The sequence below is a fragment of the Amblyraja radiata genome, chromosome 21 (assembly GCF_010909765.2).
Source record: "Amblyraja radiata isolate CabotCenter1 chromosome 21, sAmbRad1.1.pri, whole genome shotgun sequence".
NCBI classification, from domain to species: domain Eukaryota; kingdom Metazoa; phylum Chordata; class Chondrichthyes; order Rajiformes; family Rajidae; genus Amblyraja; species Amblyraja radiata.
In genome coordinates, this window is record NC_045976.1 from 34,464,780 (window position 1) to 34,492,746 (window position 27,967).

The 27,967-nt window shown below is 41.2% G+C and overlaps 1 protein-coding gene and 1 long non-coding RNA gene across 2 annotated transcripts in view; one reads left to right on the forward strand and one right to left on the reverse strand.

Moving 5' to 3' along the window:
* The window catches only part of prrt4 (proline rich transmembrane protein 4), a 29,257-nt gene extending 13,460 nt beyond the window's left edge, over positions 1 to 15,797 (forward strand). Inside the window, exons 3-4 of the mRNA XM_033040019.1 lie at positions 3,132 to 3,278; positions 12,976 to 15,797. Coding sequence (XP_032895910.1) covers positions 3,132 to 3,278; positions 12,976 to 14,906 — 2,078 coding nt within the window. The 3' untranslated portion in view covers positions 14,907 to 15,797. The remainder of the gene's footprint in view (positions 1 to 3,131; positions 3,279 to 12,975) is intronic.
* Positions 164 to 27,906, reverse strand: LOC116985314. Its single transcript, XR_004415243.1, has 3 exons — positions 27,470 to 27,906; positions 10,156 to 10,300; positions 164 to 1,035 (listed from the first exon to the last, which is right to left on the reverse strand). It is a non-coding gene; the product is annotated as an uncharacterized LOC116985314 (long non-coding RNA).
* Between the last annotated feature and the right edge of the window lie 61 nt (positions 27,907 to 27,967).

Below are 27,967 nucleotides of genomic sequence, written 5' to 3' on the forward strand. Positions count from 1 at the left end.
AAAGTTTTTACACTCCTGCAGTACTTGTCCTTGAGTAACCCCCCCCCCCCCCCCCTGCACAATGCACTGTGTCTGGTTAGGTGGCAGTGCCCTCTACTTAACCTCATGAAAAATAACAGCTTGACTTTCAGTCTGAAGAAGGGTTCCAACCCGAAACATCACCTATTCCTTTTCTCCAGAGATGATGCTTAACCCGATGAGTTACTCTAGTACTTTGTGTCTATCTTTGGTATAAACCAGCATCTGCAGTTACTTCCTACACATAACCCATGTTTGTAGGCCTGCATTGGCTCCTGGTTAAACTATGCCCTGAGTTCACAATTCTTATCTTTTTCTCACCTTATTCTCCTTTTGTCATCACCTTTAAACTTCAAAATCTCTGTGCTTCTCCACATCTGGCCTCCTTTGCGTACCATTTATGTTGCTCCATTACTGGCAGCCATGCCATCCCTTCCTAATCCTCTCTGCCGTATTTTCCGTTTTTAATGTGTGCTTTTCTGTTCAAGTTCTTGGTCCTCTGTCTAAATATTTCCTGCAATGACACAAGTGTCAAATTCAGTTTTGATAACCTCTCCTTAGATGCAACAACAGTAAAAAAAATGCCGCATAAATGCAATTCATTTGTTATAGAGTTCGCTTGGGTGATCCTTGGATTAGGCAGGAAAAGGAACTGCAATGCACTTATAATCACCAGCCTCGTATTGCCCATAGTCTGGACTGAGAAAGAAAGAATGGGATGTTGTTGAGGCATCGGTGATAGCTGGCTCTGGTGGGACTGCAGCCCTGGGATTCTGGAGCGGTGCAGAGACAAAATAAAAAGGGATCATCGTTGTAATTTATGAAGCTGTACCTTTATTTTCCTTCAGTCACATTTAATAAAAGACGAATGGCTTGAGAAAGAAAGAAATAGAAAGAGTGGAAAGTGTGAGAAAAATCTTTATAAAAGAAAATCACAGGATCACATACTCACTGCAGCATTTTATCAGTATTCCGTGCATAACTGGGCCTGATTTATGTCATCTGCTCCCTGGAGGGCTGTGAAAAGAACATATTAGAATCCAGCACATGTACACATAGATCTACATATGTTTCCTCTCTGATTCTATCTCTCTTTCATTCGTTCATTCTTTCAATGCTTCCAGCTGTCTGCCTTCCTACTATTCTCTTTCTATTTCCCTCCTGCCATTTGCTCTGTCTTCATCCACTTGTTTTTTCTCTCTCTGTCTCTTTCACAGCAACCTCTCTCCACTCTCTTTCTCTCTTTCTATCAGCAACCTCTCTTTCCTCCCTCCTCTCAAAATAAAACCAAGTATGGAGAATATTTCTGAAGATGCCCTTGTGAATTGTTAAACAATAGCAGAACCAAGGATGGTACAAATTCGTTACTGAGGAACTCAATTGAGCCGCATCCTAGGATTTTCACCCAGTGGCTGCTATTCTACGTAATAAACATCACTACCATGTTGCATCTGAGATCATCTTCTGCTGGTCTAGGAGAACCAAAATCCTTAGATCTGCCATCATTGTGAAGGTTAAAAATTATTCATTTAATTTTATTTCATGGTTCTTGGTTTTATCTGGATTAACTGAAAAATCTCAGTGATATTTTTACATTGATGGAATTCAGTATTTACAATTTCTACTTTTCATTCTCTTATCACCAGCTGCAGATAACCTCTGTGTGGACTTGCCCTTAATTTAGCCATTACACATATTGTTTCAATTTATTTCAAACACCACACCCTAGTGATGCTGTTGATAGCAGGAGTGCCGTTTTGAGTTGTATTTTAAAGTTAATTATTATAATGTTTGCCTGGGATACATTCCAAAATGATATGCCACAGCCAACTGGGGCAATAAGTATTTGTTGGGTTGATTCCATGTGCACTGAAGCCAACATCAATCCAAACCAGTTAATAGATTGTTTGCTTTACCAGTTTAACCCATAGTGTACAGAATTGATTCTGTGCAAACAATGAACTGACAATTATATCATATTTCTCAAATCCTTATGATGTGTGGAAGAACAGAGGGGTCTTGGAGTACGTCCATAAGATTTTTGAGGATGGCCACACCGATAGATAAAGTGGTTAGGAAGCCATTGGGATTTTGGCCTTCAGTAGTTGGGGCAATGAGTACAGATATAGGGAGGTTATGCTCCAACTTCATAACATCTTGGCAAGACCTCAGCTGGAGAACTGCGTGCAGTTCTGGTTACCATTCTATTGGAAGCGTGTGGAGATGGTACAGAGGAAGTTCACCAGAATGCTGCCTGGGTTAGAGCAGTTAACTTAGGAGGAGAGGTTGGAAAAGTTAGGTCTGTTAGGTTAAGAGTGGACATGATTAACATATATAAAATTATGAGGGGTGGAGATATGGGAGACTGCAGGAAACCTATCCCCATATCAGATAGAACTAGAATTTGGTTCAGGACTAAGAGATTTGAAGGGGAGATGAGAAAGACCTTCTTCATCCAGAGAATGGTAAGTACCTGGAATGCATTGTCTGACAGCATGGTTGAAGTTGGGTCGTGAGATGAATACAGACATGGAAGGCTGTGGGCCAAGTACTAAGCGATAGGATTAATACAGAAGAGTACCCACCTAATGACATGAACAAGTTGGGCTGAATGGCCTGTTTTCATGCTGCACGATTCAGCGATTGTTTGTTTCAAGAGCTTTACATCCTTGAAGATGTAACTCCTCAGATGTAATCATTGTTAATCTAGGAAATGCAGTGATCGATTTTAGCATAGAAAGATTCCACAAATAGCATTGCAACAATGTCCAGCTGATGGCTGAGAAATGTGACTGCACAATTATTTATATATCGAAGATAGACACAAAATGCTGGAATAACTCAGTGGGATAGGCAACATCTCTGGGGAGAAAGAATGGGTGACCATTATTTATTATTTATAAATGTAAATTATTTATCAATGTGTGTGACTGAAGATCTTTTTTTATTTCTGGAGTGAAGTTCAGAAATTTGGGTCACACCAGAGATTCAGTTTGGCAACTTCTGGACTGAACTAACCACACTACGTGAATGCAAGGTGCTGGATTAGGCTAAACCAGATTAGTCTCTATTATGTTTTAACCTTCTCCCACTCTTTCTTTCCGATAATATAGTGCCAATGGAAACTGTCTCCACACTTGTTACCTCTGCCACCTCTGAGCCAAACATGGATATGGGAAATCGTGGAGGTTGGGACACAGTCAGTCATCCACAAACTTCCACTCCATCAACCTTGTGGACAAAGCCAACACAATTCACAGGTTAGCCTGACAGCGTGCTGGTACAAAGAACCACCTCTTGTTTGCCATTCAGCTTAATGTGCGGCCTACCTCCACTTGGATTAGCAAGCCGTGGGTTCCAAAAAGGAGCAGAAATGTATTCAAGTATCTTGAGCCAATCATAATATTGAACATTTCTTTTATCTCTATATAGGATCTTGCTGTGTGTGCTGTAATTTGTTGATAATGTTTTCAGATGTCCTGATAATGTAATTAGGAATTTGAAATTTTGTTTCTCAGGCCAGAAACCCACATGTCTGGACAAAACCAAAAAAAAGGACCACACCTAAATCCCATTTATTTCTGCTCTCATAAATAATATCTACCACGTGTGTGTTTCAGCAAATGGGTCTGTAGTAGGGGTTCATCATTATCTTCCCCTTTCCCATCTCACCTCACCTCCAAACACTGAAAATGTATTAACAGGGAGATGTAGAAACAAGGAACTGCAGATGCTGGTTTACACAAAAAGACCTAACGTGCTGCAATAACTCAGCGGGTCAGGCAGCATCACTGGAGAACAAGGATCGGTGACGTTTCGGGTCGGCCGAGTTACTCCAGCACTTGTGTCTTTTTTTAACTGAAAATGTATTATTGCTGTGGTCACCTACATAGAGGTAGGTAACCTTTCAAGAATCAACTGACTCACCCAATATCACTACAAAAAATGTTATGGAAGTCACTGATCCCTCCCCGACACTACTCTTTAATGAAAAGTTGATGTCAGAACATTGGCCTGTCTTCTCTTTCAGTCCTGAGACACAAAGGATGATCCAAATACATGCATTCATATCGGTCCTTTCGAAACGTCAGGATATTCCAAAGCAACCAATAAGTTCTTTAAATGTGGAATAGAAGAAACGTAATTGCCAATTTGTGCACAGCAAGGTTCACAATCATTAGGAGATAAATGGCGTGACGTTTTGTTGTTGGTGATGTTGGTTGCAAGATAAATGCTGGCCAGGATAATAGTGTCCCGGGGGAACCCGATCCACCCGCCGAACGACCGTGCCGCCGCCGACCGGAACAAAAACCGTTCTCGTAGGCCCGACTCGCCCCACAGGCCTCCCAGGGGACTGCGATGAAGCCGGGCGGCGAGGCCTGTCTGGGCCGAAGGAGCCTCTAAGGTGGCGTCAATGTGGGCCTTGGCGACAACGGGAACCTCGGTGGCGGTGGGGCTTCACGGTCAATGAGCGTGAGGGGGAGACGGGAAGACAATGGGGACCCGGCGTGGGAGGACCGCTGTGAGGGATGGTGGGAGAACAAAGGGAGACCCGGTGTGGGGGAGGGGGGGACTCTCTAATTTAGAATCCTCTGCCCAGGGGATAAGTCTGTGTTTGTTTCTTTGTTTGTTTCTTTGTTCCGGTGAAGGCGCCGTGTACAAGGCAGCCAGCCAACAGTTGCTTGTCTTTTCCTTTTTGTTTTCACTTTTAAGTTCAGGTTTTTGTGTACCTTGTGCGTTGTGACTGTCGGCAGACCAATTTCCCTCCGGGGATAAATAAAGTTTTATCGTATCGTATCGTTAGAGAGAACTACCCTGTCCTTTTCTGAATAGTAACATCTCCATCCTAGGTTTATGCTCTGCATGGTCCTCGTCCCACTGTTCTATCTTCATCTCATCCTTTCTTCATCGTGTATTTGGCTTTGGGATCCCTTACATCCACCTGCAAAGGCAGTTGAAGCCCTTGAGGAAAATAACACTTCCTTCACTCCTCCAAGTCCCTGGCCATTTGCGCTGCAAATCTTTTAATCAAGTTCTGAGTGGTAAAGGCACAATGTTAATTATTGTTTGGTGAGCCTAGTTCCACAAAGAGAATAGATGAAGCGAAAAATCTGACGTATTTGGAAACAAATAGTTAAGACTCTACATTTGGATAATCTCTCATTTAGATTACCAATTATGAATAACCCATTGTTTAAACCTGCTATATTAGATGGGGGGTTTAAACAATGGGATGATTTAGGAATTACAAGGATAGAACACCTTTATAGAAAAGGAAAATTTCTTTTATTCCAGGAGTTACAAGATATTTATGGATTGTCTCCACAACATTTGTTTAGGTATTTACAAATTAGAGATTATATTAAATCCAATACACAAGATTATAAAAATAAAGAAGCAGGACTGTTAGACGAACTGTTTAATTTATATCCAAATACAGAAAAATTAATAGCCTATATATATAACATCATTTTGGATAAGGAGAATCCAATAACGGAAATATATCGTCAAGCATGGGAAAATGAAATGGGATTGGCTATAACAAAAGAAAACTGGGAAGAAAGTCTACAACGAATACACCGGTGTTCATTAAACGCCAGACATATATTGATACAATTTAAAGTATTATATAGGTTACATTATTCGAAAACTAAATTAAATAGTATTTTTCCGAATCTCTCCGCTATTTGTGATAAGTGCAAGAAAGCAGAGGCAAATTTAATACATAGTTTCGTTACATGTCCTAAATTGAATTATTACTGGACAGAAATTTTTAAAGTTATTTCTGAAGTCATCAAAGTTAAATTGGACCCTAACCCAAAGCTAATAATATTTGGAATTCCGGATTTACATCTATCACTTACAGTAAATCAAAGAAATTTCTTTGATTACTGTTTGATAATTGGGAAAAAAATCATATTGAAATTTTGGAAGGGAACATTATCCCCCACAACCAAAATGTGGGCAGCAGAGATGATGGAGACGTTACATCTGGAAAGAATTAGATTTGTCCTATTGGACAAGTATAATTCTTTTGAACAGATATGGTCTCCATATATACAGTATTTAGAGAAGTAGCTGTTCTTGGCAACACAGCTCGGCGTGCACCCTGCGGGATTTGGTGAGAACAATTCATTTTTATATTGGAATTAACAGATATGTCTTTATTGATACTATCACTTGTAGTAGTTTTTTTTTTTTTTTTTTTTTTTTTTTTTCGTTTCTCTTTTCTTTCTTATATATAATCAAATTATTATTTAATTACTCTCTTAATGATTTATAACTGTTCTATTCTTTTTCTATCATTATTTCTAAAAAAAATAGTAGATAAGTATTATTAGTGTTTTACTTAATGCAAATTGAATTAATTTGATATAAAGTTGTTTGAAGCATTGTAATTGATTACCTTTAATAAAAAAATATAATACAAAATCTGGAAATTAAAATAACAAATGGATGCTGAAATTGAACATCTTGAATCTTCTTAGATAAATGTAGTGTAATAGCTTAATCTGAAACCAGTGTGAGATTGTATGAATTTGTTTTCTCATGCTTTTGTATCACATGGGTTCCCTCAAACCTTTCCCTTGTCCTTCCCTTTGCTATTACTAATTAGTTCCTTATATTTATTTTGTTGCAGCTGCTCTCCAATGATAATGAGGAAAGAATGTTTTAGAGCTGGGAGAAAAATTAGCAAAGAGTACATAGCTTATGGTTTTAATAAAGGGCTCAGGCTTTTGCCGTGGGGGCTGGGATAGGAGTTCTTTTACAGCCTCATTATAGCAACAAAAAAAGTTAAGACAAATGCTTGGAATTAACAGAACATTTCAAGCATATTTGAAATGGAGCTCTAACAATAAAAGATTACAAATAACCACAATGCATGCGGTGCCTTGATCACTCTAAATTTGATTAAAAGTTTATGATTGTAATCTGTCCATTGAATCAGTTTGTATGTGAGTCAGCCTTTTAACATCACACTGATTCTCCCAGCAATACATCACCTGCAGGACATACATAGGGTCAGCTGCTTGGGCTATTCTGATGAACACTATCTGCTTCGGAAACATATGTATCTCTGTTCATTCGTCAAACATTGTGTGTTATTAACCTCAGCCCATTCCTAATTGAGTGCATGGGCAGATTTAGCTGAGTCTGCATAATTTTGAAAAGCCACAAATCCCTCTTATTCATTCGCAATGTGGTTCACATGGTTTAACAATATCCAGGGGATTTGATATGAAGCTGCTCTGCTCTGTTGGACAGCGGTGCCCGTGGAAACTGCTGACACCATAGGTGTTACTTAGATGACATTATGTTAGCCCCACGCACTCTTTTTGGCAGAAATGTTTCATTCACAGTAACTACATGCATATTTAACAATATTAAGCCACAAGGAATTAAAGCGCAATAGTAAAAAAGTAGGTAGACAAAAATGCTGGAGAAACTCAGCGGGTGAGGCAGCATCTATGGAGCAAAGGAAATAGGCAACGATTCGGGTCGAGACCCTTCTTCAGACCCGAAACGTTGCCTATTTCCTTCGCTCCATAGATGCTGCCTCACCCGCTGAGTTTCTCCAGCATTTTTGTCTACCTTTGATTTTCCAGCATCTGCAGTTCCTTCTTAAACATAGCAAAAAAGTAAGTACTTTAATTTTAATTTTTACCAACAATGGAAAAAAAGAGCTGAAAGTTCACAAGCATCCACTGTGTAAATGAATATCAAGATCACAGCCATCCACTACTTGAATTTTAATTTATAAAGCAGGAATGCAGTTAGCTAGCATCCATGTTCATCACGTGAACTGTAGCTGATGTTTTATCTATGATAAGTGGTTCGGGAGCTAAAGTATCTGGAGTCAACACCTTGAAAATTGTAAGAGTGATGTGTGAAATAGAATGATATGTGAAATATAGGTGTATAGCAAGTAGGTAAGATATGGACATAATGCTATTGGCGACGTCTGGTTTTGGGGATAGAGCAAGCTTATTCAAACTGAATGTAGACAGTTCTCCAGAGTACTAGTGCTTCTATCCTGATCAGAGCCAAGTTGGTGATGATATCAATTGTTGGCAAGAGCCAGACCGTCATTAATAATTTAAGTGCCCATTGTACATGTCTCCCAATTTTCAGATGTGTATCATAAAATTACCATAATTTCCATTGGAATTTATGTCCCACCAATATCCACTTACTGTATACAATTATGCAATGTGAAAAGTTGCCCTGTAATAGTTCAGGGGAGACTACATACTGATTTCTGCAAAGACCCTCTTCCTGTTCTCATTCCACACAGGCAGGATCTCAATGAAATGTGGCATAAGCTCCATTTCCAAATAATTTCTTTGAATGGACAGGAGGTTATAAATCACACTGCTTCCTGGCATTATGAAGTGTGGTGCAGTGTTCTGCTTAAAAACATCTTTGAATTTATTGTGGAGAATCAGAGGGTAGCAGTAATCATTACCTTTGCCACACTAACACCAACTGGTAAAAGTATATAACATTTTGAGAGAGGATAGATAGGGTAGATAATCAGAGCATTTTTCCCAGACTGAAAATGTCCAGGACTTGAGGCCACAGCTTCAAGGTGAGAAGGACAAAATCAAAAGTAAATGTGCCGGGCAAGTTTTTACTCAGGGAGTGGTGGGTTCCTGGAACACGCAGTCAGGGGTGGTGATGGAGGCATTTAAGAAGCTTTTAGAGAGGCACATGGATATGCCAGGAAAGGAGGGATATGAATCACGTGCAGGCAGAGATTAGTTTAACTTGGCATCACATTTGGCACAGACATTGTGGGTTGAAGGACCGGTTTCTGTGCTGTACTGTTCTGTGTTCCTTTCATGCAGTGCTCTTACGACAATGTTGAGTCATTGTATAAAGAGATTCTCCTCATTAAGCCCTTAGTCTTTTGCCAATTATCTTAAATACATGGTCAACATCCCTCCAGCAAGTGTAAAGGCCAGCTTCTTTTTTTTATCAAAAGCTCTCTCCCAACTTCAAAATACTACACTAACTCCCCTGTTAAAAAACCTCCCCTGCCTGTAGCCAATAACCCCAGCTTCTCCGATCTCTCACCATGTTTGTCATTCACTTGCCTGCACCCTCTTCAAATCTCAGACTGCTTCCTAAAATGGGGTGGTCAGAAGTAAACACAATATCTACTTTTCTTTCCTTGCTCTTGTGCTCAATTACTACATTATAAATTATTTTTTTACAAATATTTATCTAAAATATGTGTCTCCAGGAAGCTGAACAGCAGGCAACCCACAAGTGAGGTTTAGTTCCTGGCTTATTTCATGCATTATATTTAGAATATTCTTTGTATAAAAATAGATAATTAAGTTTCCCTATTCTCACTACTATATTTTATTGCAGTTCCTGTTTTTAAATTGAATTTCTTTCTGTGTTTCCTCTTTTAGTCACTTTCATCAATTATTTTTTTGAAATGTATTTTTAGTGTTGACCAACATGAATCAGGAGATGACAAATGAGCATCCCTTCCCTTCCCCACACCCACCTTCCATCGCCAGGAAGTGCAGATATCAGGAAGCTGTGTATTTGTGTGTGTGAGAGAGAGAGAGAGGGGGGAAGGGGCAGGGGGAAGGGAAGGAAGAGTGGGAGAGTGTGAGGGAGGGAGAGAAGGCATAATTTGTACAATCTTAGCACCAGATCTGAAGCATTCCTGAATACAGAATTCTCAATCACTCAATATTTTCCACGGACCTTAACCCGGTGTGACTGGGGCTTGGAAAACACTGGTCATCAAAGTGGTTGGTTTACATGACTGATCGCAGTGTCCCCCCTCCCACAGTAGAAATAATGCGGAGGCATAAGTGCTGGGCAGTGGAGTGATACGGGTTGTATCCCATTGACAAGGTCTTAAACTGAATTCAGAACAGGAATGTTACCATTCCAAAAGCAGAGGCCTAAATTTCAATAGCGCTAGTTTCACTGCAGACCAAACTTTTTCAAACCAGCTAAAAAAGCAACACAACCCAAATCACTATCTTAGGGGAAAAGCACTTGGGATCATTCTTTACTTTGGGTTAATCTCCATACATGTCACTCCAGAGCTACTCCTCTAATCACAGTCCTTCTGACCACCTCCACCCCCTTGCCCTCATCTGCATTTACCTTGTAGACTTCATTCTGTAGGTCCTTCCTGCAGTTGTGCATTTTTTGAATCATTTATGCTACCACATCTAGGCAGCTGTCATTCAGGGTTGAAGGTCATGGGTCTTTGCACATCTAAAGATGGGCTGGATGGTTCACTTTGTTTCTGTTCACCAATAACATGCAAAGATAAAATCAGGACAATCAGCCTTGGCTGATTAGGATCAGGAACATCGACTAGTCTTTCACTTATTCTGCCTGAGAGAATATAGAGGAAGCTTTATCCTATGTCTGACCCATGATTTACACTTCTGAAAGTGTTTAACAGGATCAAGTTTAGAGAGAACTTTGCCAAGTTTCTCAGTCTGTCTCATGAATTAAAAATCTTATGCCAGGGGCTTTTCAATATTGGCTTGTCTTCATTCATCTGTAAGTAGATGATACCTTGGATTGTGTAACATACTGGCACCATGTATGTGATGTCTTTCACTCTATGTTTGTACAGCTTCAGCCTTGCTACTTCACTGTATCTCCTTGTCTACTCATTTCCTATCATTCTCCTTTGATGCTTTTCTTCACTAAGTATGTTATCTAAGATTGTTATCTAAGATTGTAACTATGTCTTTACTCATTTTCCCTTTCCTATCCATGCAAATATCTGACTTGCTTTATCTTGTTTGCTTGCTATCAGTGTAAGCAACCCACTCTTGTGTTTATGTCATATTCTTCCATTCATTGGTATTTGCTCCTTCAGCATTTTGATTTTCTGTAGCTAACCTGGTCAAACTCATAAACGCATAAAAGGTTCGTTGACACTTGTTCTCCCTTGAGCAATCAAAAGCCCTCTTTGCAACAATATATAATCTTGACCAAACAGTTCTGAACCTCAGGGTGGTTCGATGGATGTCACAATAAATGAACAAATACCCAGTACTTTGTCCTTGAAGTGGAACGAAACAGAGTTTGCAGCCTTTAATAATTGCATATTGCTGCAGATATAATTCATAAGTTTAGATATAATTATTGCAGGGTTACAATCAAACCAGCGTAGAATGATCACAATATACCAGAATATTGAAAATTGAAAGGGAACTTCACATTAAGCAGCAATCCCAGTTACTGCTTCCTATTTTAATCATAAACCCAGTTGAAAGGCCGAAAATAATGGAGCAGGAGATCATGAAGGGTCAATGCCTTGCACAGAAACAGAGTTGATTCAGATGTAGCAGTTAGGCTTGTCTTGTAGATGGATGGAGCCGAGGTAGCAGTTAGTCTTGTATTTTAGAGGGTGGAGCAGATAAACCAAAAGAGGATGTTGGGTGAGATTCTTGCCTGAATATTCAGCCGGTTTCTTCAGTTTTCAATCTCGTCTCTGAGACAAAATTTGTTTGTCCATTTCTCTCCATGAACGCTGCTTGACCTGCAGAGTCCCTCCAGCAATTTGTTTTCTGATCCCATTCCCAATTTGAGAGGGTAGGCATGAGTGAGGACCAGAAGGATAAGGTGGGGAAGAGGGAAGAAATTATAGAAAAAAAGGTTTCACCTGGAAAGAAAATGTGGGCCCCGGATGATGGGAGGACAAGGACGCTGTTAAAGTTGTTGCTTCTTCTGTGTTTTCAATGCAGGTTCAACTGGAAAATCAGTAGAAAAGAAAGCAAACTCAATGCTAGCATTTATTTCAAGAGGGCTTGTATCTAAAAACAGGGATGTAATGTTGAGGCTCTATAAGGCACTGGTAAGGCTGAATTTGGAATATTGTGAGCTATTTTGGGCACCATATCTGAGGAAGGATGTGCTGGCTCTGGAGAGGGTCCAAAGGAGGTTTACAAGAATGATCCCAGGAATGAGTAGGTTAACCTACGATGTGCGTTTGTCGGCACTGGGCCTGTACTCGTTGGAGTTTAGAAGAATGAGGGGGGAACCTCATTGAAACATATAGAATCGTGAAAGGCTTGGAAAGAGTGGATGTGGAGAGGATTTTTCCACTAGTTGGAGAGTCTAGGACTAGAGGTCATAGCTTTGGAATTAAAGGATGTTCTGTTAATCGGAGGGCGGTGAATCTGTGGAATTATTTGCCACAGAAGGCTGTGGAGTCCAAGTCAGTGGATATTTTTAAGGCAGAGATAGATTGTTTCTTGATTAGTACAGGTGTCAGAGGTTACGGGGGAGAAGGCAGGAGAATGGGGTTAGGAGGGAGAGACCGATCTGCCATGATGGGTGGAGTAGACATGATGGGCCGAATGGCCTAATTTTACTCCTATCACTTATGAAAAGGTTAGTGGAGGATTGGTAGTGTTTTATAGTTGATTGCAACTCTAACAGCACTCAGAATCTTTATACTATTAATTGCAAAGTATCCTATCCATTACCTTCTAAAATCATCCCTTCCTCCACCGTAGCAAGTTGTCAAGCCTTCTTCAAGAACACATATTGCTGAGAAGGACAAAGTGCAGGTTAACTGGAATGTTATCACCTTTAAGTTCCCCGCAAGTCACACACCAACCCGACTTGAAAATATATCACGTTTCCTTCCTCTGTATTGGGTCTCATTTCTGCAACTTCCTATCCAACGCCTCAAAGCCAGTTAAGTATTGTCAAAGAATACTGGTCTTGCTTGCATTGATCATTACTAATCAATGAACTTTGATAAAAACTGGGTGTTATTTGTCATAAATTTACACATTGGGAAAAAAAGGAATGATTGAAACTAACATTTCCTTACAATAGATGCAAAAGCCATAATTGAAATATTTTAAGTAGATTTATTAATGGCTAGAATATTGAAGTGTTGGTGATGTGGCAGTTCTATTTTGACATTATCATTTTATTTCTTCTGTCTAGATTCTAATGTTGGATATGAAAATGTTTCTGCTGTTGCTCTCCCAGCAGCATCCACTGTATCCAGCTATGGCCCGAAAGGAAACTGCAGTTCATGCAAAGATCGGAGCTCCATTCACCCTGATGTCGAAGGAACCCAAGACACAACCTTCAATCCTCATTACCCAATTATCTCTCCACTATTTGTTATCCTCCACACAGACTGGAACACAGCACTGGCTGAATGGGGCCTAGCTTGGGACCTCCATGTCTATGGACTGGGGTTAGCTTTTGGCTTTGCAGGAATCATGTCTGCACTCGGTATCCTCCTCCTCCCCTTCAGATCTCCCTCGGGTTTCGGCTACTTCATGGTTCTCAATGGTCTGCTTTTCCTGACGAGCTCAACCCGAACTTTCACTTTCCTTTATGATGCTTACTGTTACCAGGACAAACTACCTGCAACCGTTGCTTTACTGCTCCATGACTTGGTCTTTCCTTGTCTTACTTCTGCCTTTGGACTCATAATCTTGGTTCTCTCTCTGAGACCCGGCATGGAAGTTGTGGCATCGAGTTTCCAGCGATCCTGCCTGCTAATCGCTCTAGTCCTTCTCCACTTCACGCTCAGCGTGAGCATACTTCTGGTCACCTTGCTAAAGCAAGCTCCCTTCCTCCTCTTTGTATCACATGGGATTTTTGTGGTATTGGTGACCATCTTATCCATCCTGGTTTTTGCAGTATACTGTCACACCCAAATGGTCGACATGCATGTCTACAATGTGAAGTCCTCCACACCTTCCATGGATGCCTTCAACACCCAACCCTTTGGAGACATTGGGCATTGGGGAAGGATGGCCAGGTTAGCAATGTGGACTGCAGTGTTTGGCTTGTGCTGTGCTGCATTTCAGTTATATGCGATTCTGTATGGCCTAGGTCTGGCTGGAGATCATGTTTTCCAGCCATGGCCTTGGTGGATTTTCCAGTTTGGCACCAGTTTGTGTGAAGTGGGGATGTCCCTCACCATGTCCCTTATTGGTATCTACCCTTTGTTTTGCATCCATAAGTTCGACCACAACTGTTGCAACAAAACGTTCTGCCTCTCTCCAACTCATGCTTCCATGAAAGCCCCTATACTCGCTAACACCTATCAGTGGTCAACCTCACACCAGGCGAAGCCACTGGGCAGTGACACGATTGTTCGAAGCCAATCTGAATGTCTGCCACTCTACACAATGTCTGACAACCAGCTTAGCAGTGGTGAGGAGATCAACCTGATCTATCACAGCACTGAGGTAAAATATCTGGACTGCCATTTAAGGCATGGCGGGTCCTCTAGGACCTCCTCCTTCATCAGTGTTCAGGTAGACAGTGATTCCACTGCTGACCTGAGACCCCCGTCTCCCATTAACCTGAGGCGCAGCATAGACGAGGCTCTCTTCAGTGAGGCCCTCATTCCCGAAGGTCTCTTCCATTGGTCAAGGCTAAACAGCTCCAGCAACATGTCCCTCTGTGAGAACAGGTCCCTGCCAACCAGCAGCGAAGTCTTCAAGGAGAAGGCAGAGGATAGAGGGCTGTATCGGACATCATCTTGTGCTGGGATGGAGAGGGGACTTGCCAGCACCTTTAGGAAGCTCAATGTGATTCGAGCCTTGTCTGTCGATAGGTGGGAGGACAGTAATGCTAGTTCAATCTGCAGAACACCCCAGGGAGGATCCTCGCTGGCACTTTGCTCCAACCCAGACAGACGGAGTGTCTTAACCATCAGCCCAGAGCAGAAATATTTCAGGGACTCCTCCCAAATAAGTCTTCTCCAGGTTCCGAGCCAGTTTCAGGCTCCGCCCGCACAAGAGGACATGGACAATAATGACCTCCCGGATTCAGTAACTCAAGCTGAATTCATGAAGATCTGCAAGCAAATTGACCAGCTCAGTATTAGCAGTGACACAATCGAATTGTGAGTTTGGCATTGGGACAGTTGCCAGCCAATGCTTTTGCCAGCCTGCCTCATATTTCATATTTGAAGATGCTTATAAGGATCTGTGCTCCAGAAATGAAGACTTGCAATGCCTCCAACCAAAAGATCAGAGATGGCTGGGCCGAGAACACAAAGGCCAATCGCGGTCTTGAGTGGTAGGAAAAGATGGGAACTGGACTGTGTTTTGTACTCTTCATTACTCTGAATGGGAGAGAATTCCAGGCATAAAGTGTAATGCGAGTCAAGGTTTAGTTCGCACTACATACTTCCAACATACTGATACTGCCATTAAACTTCTGCAGCTGTGAATATGTATATATGGTGAAAGACTGTGCTCGTGATGTGCTGAGAAACTGGGCTTCTAAGATAGCCAAAGAGAAATTTCATGGTTTAGAATTGAGATGTGTCAGCTATTTCTGAGGTTGTTCATCTGAGTGACTCACGCACACAGTGCCAAGACCCAGAGAAATTGCTGCCAGTGCTCAGTTAAACTGCTGTCAATTTGGGCAAACAGACTGAATCTGGTTTTGGTTAGGGAACTAAGAAAGTGAGGCCTGAATGATTGGTAGACTGCATTGGCGTATTTATGTCAAAACAGGACAGAGGTGTGCCACTGGACCTGCCTCTGTTCCCATTAAATATCTTGCTAGTCCCTATCCTATAGAATAGCTGCATAATGCAGCACTGGACAGGATTGTAGACAGAAAATCAGAATAGAGCCAGGTTACATTAACCTAAACTCTTAATTGTTCTGAAGCAGGTTCTTGATGAAGGAGGGACTAAACTTGTAACCTCTGTTTAAGAAGGAACTACAGATGCTGGAAAATCGAAGATAGACAAAAGTGCTGGAGAAACTTAGCGGGTGCAGCAGCAACTATGGAGCGAAGGAAATAGGCAATGTTTCGGGCCGAAACCCTTCGGCCCGAAACATTGCCTATTTCCTTCACTCCATAGATGCTTCTGCATCCGCTGAGTTTCTCCAGCACTTTTGTCTACCTTTGTAACCACTGTTTATTGGCTTGACCAGAAGTGGTGTCTTCTCCACGACGTTTCCTCTATGGAAACTTGGAGGCTGCTGAAAACAAGTGGCAGTGGACGTTGTTCAATCAACAACAAGAGAGATTAGGTTGCGTGTCCCAATTGCAGCGGCCTTTGAGTCTTTGATATTGGTCCTAATGAGCTGTGAAAAGCAACAACAATAAATCCCCACACGCTTCCTTATTAAATCAGGTTACTTTGTCCAGTATCCAAGGAGCAGCCGAGATGGAGTAATCTTCAATAGTGATAGAATCATAGAGTCATATACCATGGAAACAGGCCGTATGGCCCAACTTGCCCACACCGGCCAACATGTCCCAGCTATACTAGTCCCACCTTCCTGCAATTGGCCATATCCCTCCTAACCTGTCCTATCCATGTACCTATCTAACAATTTCTTATACATTGCAATAGTCCCTGCCTCAACTACTTCCTCTGGCAGCTTGTTCCGTACACCCACCACCCTTTGTGTGAAAAAGTTACCCCTCGCATACCTATTAAATCTTTTTCCCTTCACCTTGAACCTATGTTCTCTGGTCCTCGACTCCCCAACTCTGGGCAAGAGACTCTGCATCTACCGGATCTCTTCTTCTCATGATTTTATACACCTCAACAAGATCACTCCTCGTCCTCCTGCGATAGTTGGTATTGTGTGAACCTTCATGTTATAAGTCATGGAGTCACAGTGTTACACAGCAAGAAACAGGCTCTTTGGTCCAACTCTTCCCCATGCTGATCATGATGCCTATTTATACTAATCCCATTTGGCTATGTTACGCCCATATCCCTCTATTTCATTCCGAATCAAATACCTATCCAAATGCCTTTTAAGTGTTGTAATTGTATCTGCCTCCATTACTTCCTCTGGCAGCTTGTTCTATATAACTACCACCCTGTCTGTGAAATTCTTATCTTGGAGACCTCCTTTAAATATGTTCTTTATACTTGAGTCAACGAAATATCCAATCAGGCAGGCTACAGTCTAGCCAAATCAGCACAGGATTATACCTGGGATATTCCGGTGAAGGGTCAAGGACCCAAAACACTAACTATTCCTCTTTCCACAGACGTCGTCTGACTTGCTGAGTGTTTTTATCCGTTTTCTGTTTTAATTTCACATTTCCAACTGTTTCTTATATTTTCATTTACTTTGGATATTCTTGCCAATGGAGATTCATTGCAAAGATGCGAATGGTTTTTGGCAATAAAAGGTCTGGGTGGTGCACGGTCTTATGTCCAGACGGTACTTCTGCTCGGCGAAGTGCGGACTTGGAGAATAGTACCAGTCTGCTCATGTGCATTTCATCAATCAGAGTATCTGGTCAGATACGTGTCCCTGTATCTCATTCTACCAGGTTTCACCATCACCCTCTCTTAGACAGCATCAGCAACACTTGGAACCTGCCCAGTCCAACACTCATCCCTCTCACAGTCTTTCCCTTTGTTCCCTCCTCAATGAGAAACATGCTCAATATGATTCAAACAAATGCACTTGTTTTCTCATGTTTCCAGTTCTGATGAAAGGTCATCAAACCAAAACGTTCACTTGGTTTCTCTCGCTCACTCTCAACAAATACTGCCTGATCTACTGGTGATCTCCAGAATTTTCTGCTTATTTAAAATTTCATATTTGCAAAATCATTTTTTGGTTTTAGCTCTAACAAAATACCAATCTCACCCGACGAACTAATAACTCATTCAGACAGAAATCTGAGTTGACAATCTGATCCAACAAAGTGACTGGCACCTTTCCAAAAGGGCATTGATTCTGCACCTTGATTCTTGAATGCACTGACCTTTGAATTTGCCAAAAGTTGCTGCTACAAGGCCTGTTAATACATGGGTACATTTTCACATCGTAGAATTTATCTTACTATTTTCCCCAAATTGTGGTAAACGTCTAAGAATAATTGGAAAAGTGGTTGTTGGAATTCCTTGGTGACTGAAGTCCAATGATCTGATGTCATGGGCACCAGATTCATGACAATGGAGGTTCTTAGGAACTCTGGGTAATTAGGAATGTTTCCTGACACATTGTAATTGATGGCAAGTCTCTCTAACCCCATTTAAATATTTTAAAACTTTCCCTTTGCCTTCATTAAATCAAGAGTCTAATAAGATCAACATCGTCAATGACTAATGTTCTGGGGATTAATTCTGCAATTCCACATCCCAAAAGTCATCCCGATTCAATTTTTCTTATGATCACAACACATGTTGCAGAATTATTCCTCTTGTTCTCCTGCAACCTTACATCTAATTCCCAATAGGCAAACTTATGTTTTGGATCAAGTATTTATTGAATGATCACTTTTCATTTGACAGCAGGATTTGATAATTTACTTAATCAGGCGCAGTTCACAACACCTCGGTACTATTTGAGGCACCTCCAGCAACATAATCTCAAATGCGGATTCAAAAAATGTACTTGTTATCTTCAACCCAGAGCAAAAGATCCTAAATTGTAAAAGATAAAACACAATCTGAATAAACATCCCTAAACTTAGTCAATACCTAAAGATGGTTGATTTTTTAAAAAATTACAGGATAATTCATTACTTATTGCGTGAATTTAATTTTTTTATTCACTTGAATTTGTAATCAATCATCGCAATATCACCCAGTAAATTAATTCCCACATCAATGCCAATGGTTTCATAAGTTCAAGGAGCAGAATTATGCCATTCGGCCCGTCATGCCTACTCCGCCATTCAATCATGGCTGATCTAACTCAACACCATTCTCCTGCCTTCGCCCCTTCAACTGTACTAATCAAGAATCTGTCAGTCTCCACCTTAAAAATATCCACTGACTTGGCCTCCACAGCCATCTGTGGAAATGAATTCCACAGATTCACCATCCTCTGACTAAAGTAATTCTTTCTCATCTCTTTTCTAAAGGTACACCCTTTTATTCTGAGGCTATGGCCTCTTGTCCTAGACTCTCCCACTAGTATAAACATCCTTTCCAAGTTCACTCTATCCAGGCCTTTCACTAGTCAGTAAGTTTCAATTAGGTGTCCCCTCATCCTTCTAAATTACCGTGAGTACAGGCCCAGTGCCATCAATTGCTCATGATATGTTTAACCCAATCATTCCCTGGATCATTCTCGTAAAGTCTGGTAGATTATTTGGTATAGGCTGGTATATGAAGGAATGTTAGAAGCTAGTGGGCACCTGCTCCTCTCCTGGGCATTAGCTGCTTGGTTTGGTTTCCCATGTTGTTCATGAAGAATTACTGTAAATTAACTGATCACCAAGCCCCACATATGGGAAATCAACAAAAGGACTACACCAGTCACGTGAACTCAATCCTAAAGATGCAAGGAGACCAGAACTATTGCTGACTGGCACATAGTCTCAAGGGTCAATCATGGGCTGGATTTTGAAGCAACGAGAGAACTAACATCCTTCTCCACTCACCTAGAGTCCACAAAGTCCTACAGCTACCCACAAGGACCTGGCAATCTCTGTAGTTTGGGTTTATTCTCCGAACATTGGTCACTGACGAGATTCAATTTGAAAAGATCTCTAGTTTTCAACAATGGCGATGTCATTAAAAAAAACGGAGAACTAATCTCACTGAAGAATGTCCATAGTCAGAAAATCAGGATGTAACAAGCACAATTTTAATTAAACATCCTAAAGCGCACAAATTAAAGAATTTAAGAGAAGAGCTGTAATTTCATAGTTGAGACGTTCAAATAATTATTTTAAAATCTATGTAATTTGGAAATATTTTCTGAATGAATATCAATTGACACATCCATTTTTATGGCCATGGCCAGAAAGGTTATTTCACAGAAAAATATGACTTTGTATGCAGTTAGAATGCCACCTTGCAACAGTCCGTCACTTTCAGATGGTTTTCTGCACCAAGAATAATTCCTAAGTACCCTAGGTTCTGTTTTCATCAAAGAACACAATGGAGATGGTCACAAAATAGATAACACTGCAGAGGAGCATGGAATTACTAACTACATTTTCCTGTGTACAATAACACGCATGCATGGTCATTATCGGGTTTCTTACAAGATCAGCACAGAAAGCTTTGCTTATTGCCATTGACTGTAGGTCTGACCTCTTTCTATCTCAGAATCTTATTCGAATTTGACAGTATAAATTGGGGAAAGATGAGGGTGAGAATGGAATTATTCGCACTAACATACAGTCATTGTTTTTAGCACCAATTCCAACAATTATGAGAAGATAAAGAGCTTGATATTTGTGCTGACACCAAAATTCCTCTGATCTGTCTTTCAAAATATATCTTCTGCTTCATGACATTGTTAACTGTGTTTCTCTAGTTGTGGACACAGGAAAGGTAACCAAGAGTTTGCTTCATAACCCTAGTAGGTTATGACTAGCCACCTAAAATAAGGAATGTTAATGAAACTGATTAAAGATGAAGGTATTTATTAATATATATATATATATTTGCTGAAATTATGGTTGTTCAATTTATTAAGATTTGATTAGTGACTATGATCTCAACTGTCATAATTATGTTTTACTTTAAAAAACATTTCTAATATTGGATAAGACATGGTTTTAAACTACCACATAAATTTTAAGTAATAAATTTCATTTTTTATTTATTTCCTTATGTTTTAAACTAAACTAAATATTTTGGAAAATCAGTTTCATTTTGTTCAATTTCTTTATCTCCCTCTCTTTGTGTATGGTAGGAACTGAAAACTAATTCTAAAGTGATTTTATCTTTCATCATCAGCCCAACATTGTAATGTCTTTCATTCACTTGGAATTGTTTTGGAAAACTTACAATGATAAAAAGTTGCTGTATAAACTACACCTTCTGGTTGTCATCTGCATCATCACCTTAGCCACCAGATTCTCTCGATTAAACCACAATTCTCTGGCACACTGCGGCGCTCAGATCACCATCTCACCTTATTGAAGTACATGTGCCTGTGATTCTGCTGCAAGAAAGATTTTCACTGCAGCTGCACCTCACTGTACTTGTGCAAATGACATTAATCCTGACTTGACAATCTCTTCAAGGTCTTAGGTTGACCTGTCTAGTCATTCACAGTCGGTCACCAATGCTTCAGGTCGATTTTATGTAAATATGATGAGCTACAGATGCAATGAAAATCTCTGCTTGCAGCAGCATACACCAAAATATGAATTGTATATAAATTACACATAAATGCCACAGGACAGCAAAAAGGATGATTGCAAAAATCGAGCCATTGGTTCAATCACGTGGAAGATAAGTCCATGGTAGTGCAAGAAGTGGTCCTTTAATGATCCTTCGCTGAGGTAGGATTAGAGTCAGAAGGTCATGACACAACCCTCCCCCTCCTTCCCCCTTAAACCCTTCTTTTTTCCCTCTCCCCTTCTCCCCTGTGCTCCACCTGGATCTGCACTTATTTCTCCCCTCCTCCTCCCCATCAACTTACATTCTTTCTTCTGGCTTCACAATTCGCAACTCTTCAATCCTTTTGTCTCACACCTTCTGTCCTTCCATCTCTGGCCTTTGTCCACCCATCTGCCTATCAAATAACTCTCCTCATCAGTGTTGGCCTATTACCTGTCAAGCTTTTTCCTGCCACTCCTCTCTTCCAGCTTTCTTCCCCCAACCCCTCCTTACAATCAGTCTGATGAAGGATCCTGACCTGAAATCCATGTTCTCCTGAGATGCTGCCTGACCCGCTGAGCTACTCTAGCACACTGTGTCTTCTCTAGGATTAGAGTTATACAGTTCACTTCAAGAACCTGATGGTTGTAGTAAAGGAGCTGTCTCTGAACCTATGGTGTGGGATTTTTGTGTAAATCACAAACCAAAGAAAATGATCTGTCAGCTGATAGTCGTGCTTCAGTGAAAGCACCCCTACCACTTAGTCAAAACAAGTCCCGCTTTGGAGATGCGACTGTATATAGTTTGCTGACATTCCAGTGCACTACTGAGGGCTGCATCGTTCAAGGAGTCAACTTTTGAATAAAATGCTTAACCAAGCTGACCTTTGCCCTCTATAGAAGGACATTATCTATGGTCCATGCTCAAAGGAGATACTCTTTGGTCTTGGTCAACAATCAATACTGCTAAATAAAATTATTATTAGGCCATATATCTCAAGGCTATTGGCTGACATTACTGTGTGAAAATTAAGTGGCATTAGTCCCTAAAAGGAGAGACTTCTATTTATATGGTGTCTTTCTTGACCCCAGGAGATAAAACAAAAATACATTGCATGTTCCAAATACTTTACAGTTATAGTACTGTTATAGTGCAACAAGCACAGCAGTTAAATCGTTACACAAGGCCCACAATGAGCAATGTGTTAATGACCAGATAATGTTGATGCATGGACAATTCTAGGCCAGACCAGGAGAGATAATTCCCTTGCTCTTTGTGAGGCTGCCATAGGATCTTTAATAATATGGAAAAGATAGCCCACACTTCCTCGTTACTGCACTGCAGTGTCAGACAAGATTCAATTGTCAAATATTGCAGAGAAATAAAGAGTCATAGAGAGCTACATCATGGAAACAAGCCCAACAGCAAATTGAGTCTGCACCTACCATCAACCGCCCATTTACCCTAATCCTATATGAATCCCATTTTTATCCACCATACAAGTCAAGTCAAGTCACATTTATTTATATAGCACATTTAAAAAACAACTCTCGTTGGCCAAAGTGCTTTACATTTGTTATAAGAATAGCACAACAAAACAAACTACATACATATATACATGTAGCCCTCACTCAGAGGACGTCAGGAAAGGCTTGGGAGTATAGATAAGTCTTTAGTCTTGACTTAAAAGAGTCGATGGAGGGGCAGTTCCGATGGGATCTCTGATCATCTTCCCCTGTGATTCTATCAATCCCCTAGACACCAGGAACAATTTACAGTGGCCAGTTAACTTCAATTAAAAGGAAATGCTGCAAATATTTAGCAGGTTTCATGGAATCTATAGGCAGTAAAAGACAGTTAATAGTCCTAGAATAATATAGCACAGAAACAAGCCCTTCAGCACAGCTCGAATGTTCCAAGTTGATCAATTTAATGCAAGGTCATTAACATGAAATATTAACTGTTTCACTCCACATTGAAGTTGCCTGCCATGTGGAATTTTTCCAGTATATTCATTTTCACCATGCCAGATTAACATGATGTAATTTCTGGAGTGGAATTGAATATGTAAATTCCTGCCTCAGGGGCGCCACCAACTGAGTCACAGCTGACATTGCATGTCAATCGCACTAAGTTCAACAGAGACAAGGAACCGCAGATGCTGGAATCTTGAGTAAAACACAAAGTACTCGAGTAATGCAGCAGGCCAGGCAGCATCTGTGGAGGGAATGGATAAGTAATATTTCAGATTGTGATCCTTCTTCAGATCCAATCTTCTTCAGACTGGGTCTGAAGAAGGGTCCCGACCCGAAATGTTACCTATCCATTCCCTCCTCAGAAGCTGCCTGATCCGCAGGGTTATTCCAGCGCTTTGTGCGTTATTCAGTTTGGTCGTCAGTTCAAGATCTCTCACTGTTCAAGAGTCCAATCCAAGCTCACACTCATAATGATTTGTTTGGAAACTTGCCAAGCCGTGTCTCAGTTTTCAAGATCATTGTTCATTCTTCAGTCATCAGGGAAGGACAGCCACAAACACTTGCTGTGCATCAATAATCAAAGCACAAGGTCATTACCAAATTACCAAGGCAACAAAGTATTTATGAACAATCTTTGAGGATTAATCTCCAGAAATTGGCTTTATTTTCATCGCAGAAATATTAACGACGTGGTGAGAAAAAATGTTTTGACCAGCAAGCAGCATAGCTTATTCTGCCTGGTATAAAAGCAGAACATTCTAAAAAATACTCAGCAGGCCAAGCAATGTCTGTCGAAAGAGAAACACTTAAAAAAAGTTTCAGGTCTGAGATCCTTCATGAAAAATGTTCCCTATGTCCCCAGAGAGGCTGCCTGACCTGCAAAGTGGTTCTTGAATTTTGTTTTTATTTCCGATTTCCAGCATCTCCAGTTGTTTGATGTTCGTTATTGCGATGGGCATTCACAGACATGATTGTAACTTGTGAACATAAAGAGTACGGCCATTCGATACCTCAGCAGTATTTCTCCTCCTTCCCATTAACACAGAGAGTGACTGTACTTTGGAACAGTTTACCACATGGTGCATGAAAACTAATCTCCCTGCAGTTCTTCAAAAGGGAAACTGGACAAATTCTTAAGAAGTTTAAAGAAAATTAAAAATACTGATTCCGGACATCTGAAATAAAAGCTGAAAACATTGGAAATACTGAATAGGTCAGGCATCACAGTGCTGCAAGGTCTGATGAGTATTTCCAGCATTTTCTTATTTTTATTTCAAATTAAAAAAAAAAAAAATTTAATTTGGTAGATTAGAAAGTAACTAGAAACAGTGAGTTGGTGATGGATATCCTTTTAATGTGCACTGCCACAAACCTGCTTCACTAATAAGGAGCCCAAAGAAGGGTCTCGACCCGCAACGTCACCTATCCATGTTCACCAGAGATGCTGCCTGACCTGCTGAGCTACTCCAGCAATTTGTGTCCACAGGATTATCAGTTTGCTGGAGTTCATTTACCTTCTTGTAATTCATTGTGGTTATCTACCAGTTTGCTGCCTTACCTTTGTCTGGCATCGTGTCGATTCTCACCTACTGATCTTCTTGGAATCATGTATTGATACACTACAATGAAATGAGTAGGATTCCCTGCTTTATTGTGCTTGTTTAGACACTGGCAGATAAAGGCACCGCTGATCCACAGGATCCACAAGCTCCGATGACAGAAATGGTCAATTAGGTTGAATACTGGGGCCTACCATAAACCTTAAATATTTAACACTGCTATATACGTCCAAAACCAAGGTACAAATGTCACCTGTCCATTGGCCCCTAACTAATATTCTACTGCCAGTTTACAACAAAGATTCAAATATATTTTACACCAATGTTATAACATTGCTGCACAAGGGCATTGACCTTATCAATGCAGAATATACCCAACAATTTGAAAATATGTTGAAAGTAACTTTAAGTGAATCAGATCATTCAAATGTGGACATCTCCAAAATCATAATAAACAAATTCCATGACCACTTTATGGTACATTGCCAATATATCAGCTGAAATGTCTCCAGAGTCAGAAATATTTGCAATCCTCTGGTAAAGAAATTCCTTCTCATCCTCTTATTTTGAGAGTGTGACCACATTTCTGGACACCCCAGCCAGGGAAAATATCAACTTAGCATCAATCATGTCAAGTTTCTAATTTTCACATTTCAGTGAGCTCACCTGCATTCTTCTAAATTCTGCATGGTATAATCTCCACAGTTGTCAACCTGGTAAACCTTTATTACTGAAGATGGACACAAAAAGCTGGAGTAACTCAGCGGGACAGGCAGCATCTCTGGAGAGAAGGAATGGGTGACGTTTCAGGTCGAGACCCTTCTTCAGATTGGTTCGGGATAAGGGAAACAAGATATATAAAGACGATGATGTGGAGAGATAAAGAACAATGAATAAAAGATATGCCAAAAAGTAACGATGATAAAGGAAACAGGCCATTGTTAGCTATTTGTAGGGTGAAAACCAGAAGCTAGTGCGACTTGGGTGGGGGAGGGATAGAGATAGAGGGAATGCCTGGGCTACCTGAAGTGAGAGAATCAATATTCATACCACTGGGCTGCAAGCTGCCCAACCGAAATATGAGATGCTGTTCCTCCAGTTTGCATTTACCCTCACTGTCACTGTCAATGGAGGAGACCTAGGACAGAAAGGTCTGTGTAGGAATGAGAAGGAAATTTAAAATCTTCGGCAACCGGGAGATCAGGTAAGTTCAGGCGGGCTGAGCAAAGGTATTCGGCGAAACGATCGCCCAGTCTACTTTTGGTTTCGCCGATGTATAAGTCCACATCTTGAACAACGGATACAGTAGATGAGGTTGGATTAAGTGCAGGTGAACTTCTGCCTAACCCGAAAGGTCTGTTGGGGTCCCTGGACAGAGTTGAGGGAGGAGATTTAGCGACAGGTGTTGCATCTTCCGCGGTTGCTGGGGATGGTACCAGGGGAGAGTGTGGTTTGGGTGGGAAGGGATGAGTTAACCAGGGACTTGCGGAGGGAACGGTCTCTGCAGAAGGCAGAAAGGGGTGGAGATGGGAAAATGTGGCTAGTGGTGGCGGAAATTTTGGAGCATTATGTGTTGTATGCGACGGCTGATGGGGTGGATGGTAAGGACTAGGGGAACTCTGTCTCTGTTGCGACTATGGGGAGGTGGAGCAAGGGCGGTGCTCGGGGTACCGAGGAGACACGAGTGAGGGTCTCATTTATGATGCAAGAGGAGAACCCCCGTTCCCTAAAGAGTGAGGACAACTCGAATGTCCTGGTATGGAACACCTCATCTTGGGCGCAGATGCGATGTAGCCAGAAGAATTGGGAGATGGGGATAGAGTCTTTGCAGGAAGCAGGGTGGGAAGAAGTGTAGTCGAGATAGTTGTGGGATTCAGTGGGTTTGTTACTTTATTACATTATTAAACCTTTATTACTTATCTCTTTATCCCAATACTTCCTTCTTTAATGAGGTCAGACCTGCACACATGGTTCTTGCTATAGTCACACCATGGATCTATATAACTGCAGTAAAATATTTCCACTCTCTATTTAATCTCTTGAAATAAAGGCCAGAATACCGTTTACCTTCTTAAATGCTTAGTACATCTGCATGCTAACTTACAGTGATTCGTGAACAAGGACAGAGGTTACTCTGAATAGCAAAACCTTTTAATCTTGCGACTTTTTTCCCACCAAAGTGGATAATGTGTCATTTTTCCAGGTTACATTCCATCTGCTTTTCTGGTCTCTATTCCCTTAACGTATCAATATCTTCCTGGACCCGCTCGGCATCCACTTCAATTAAGTCAGCTAGTCTTGTGCTTTCAGCCAACGTGGATATATTAGCTTGTCCAGGTCAATCACATCTCCGACAAAGCTCAACCATGGATGTAGGGAGGTTGCAAGGCAGTCGAGGTCACGACCCGTGATCCCATACTGTTGCCACGCAACGCCTTCTGGAGTACACGCGGTGAACGTCAAGTAAGCACTTACTATGGCCGCCAGTACAGCCGGACCGTCTTCTATCCCAGCATGCGGACTCCACGATGACTGGTTCCACACTCGCGGACCCCGGGCCGTCTGTCCCCGCGGCCGGGGGGGGGGGGGGGGGTGTCGAGGGGGGTGGTGTTGGTGTATTGACCATTTCGGCGGTTTTTAACAAGTAAGAAAGTACGCATTTCGTGTGTTAACTGTGTATGCCAGAGGCTGCCATGTCCTCCAGAAGGATTGAGCTGCTCCCTGCGTCACGCCCTTTGACCCGATGACCTTAAGTGCAACCCCCCTAAATCATACTTCATACCTTCATTTCGATTATCATGTTTGGGATAACTGGACCACAGCATGAACCCTGTAGCACCCCACTGGTTGTTGTCCTCAAACCCAGTTATTACCTTTTTATTCCTAGGATCTGTTTTCTATCTGTTAACGAATCCTCAATCCATGCCCTCCAAACTACGTTATCTACTAGCTTCTTGTATGGTGCCTAAATTCAGTCATCTATTTTTGCTCCAGATTCCAGTATCTGCAGGCCCTGGTTCACCTTTATCCAGTCTGCTGCCAACCAAAGATCTTTGCTGCCAACTGCGACCTCAGAAAAAACAGACTTGTCCAACGGGTGACTTCCTTTCATCCCATTGTTGTGTTTTGTGCCCTGTTGCGACTTTCTTAACCATAAACTCCAGAATTGTCCTGACCACTGATATCGCCAACTGTCCCTCTCCTCTTTTAAATGGTCGCTTTACATTTGCCGCTTTCTATAGTATCTTTGCTGTCTAATTTGTGGACTCGTCCTGAATGATTCGATCGACGTTTGATTTGCATCCCTGGAGGAATGGGCACGAACACGACTGGAGGTACAGATCGACGATCGATTAACTGCGCTGGAGGAA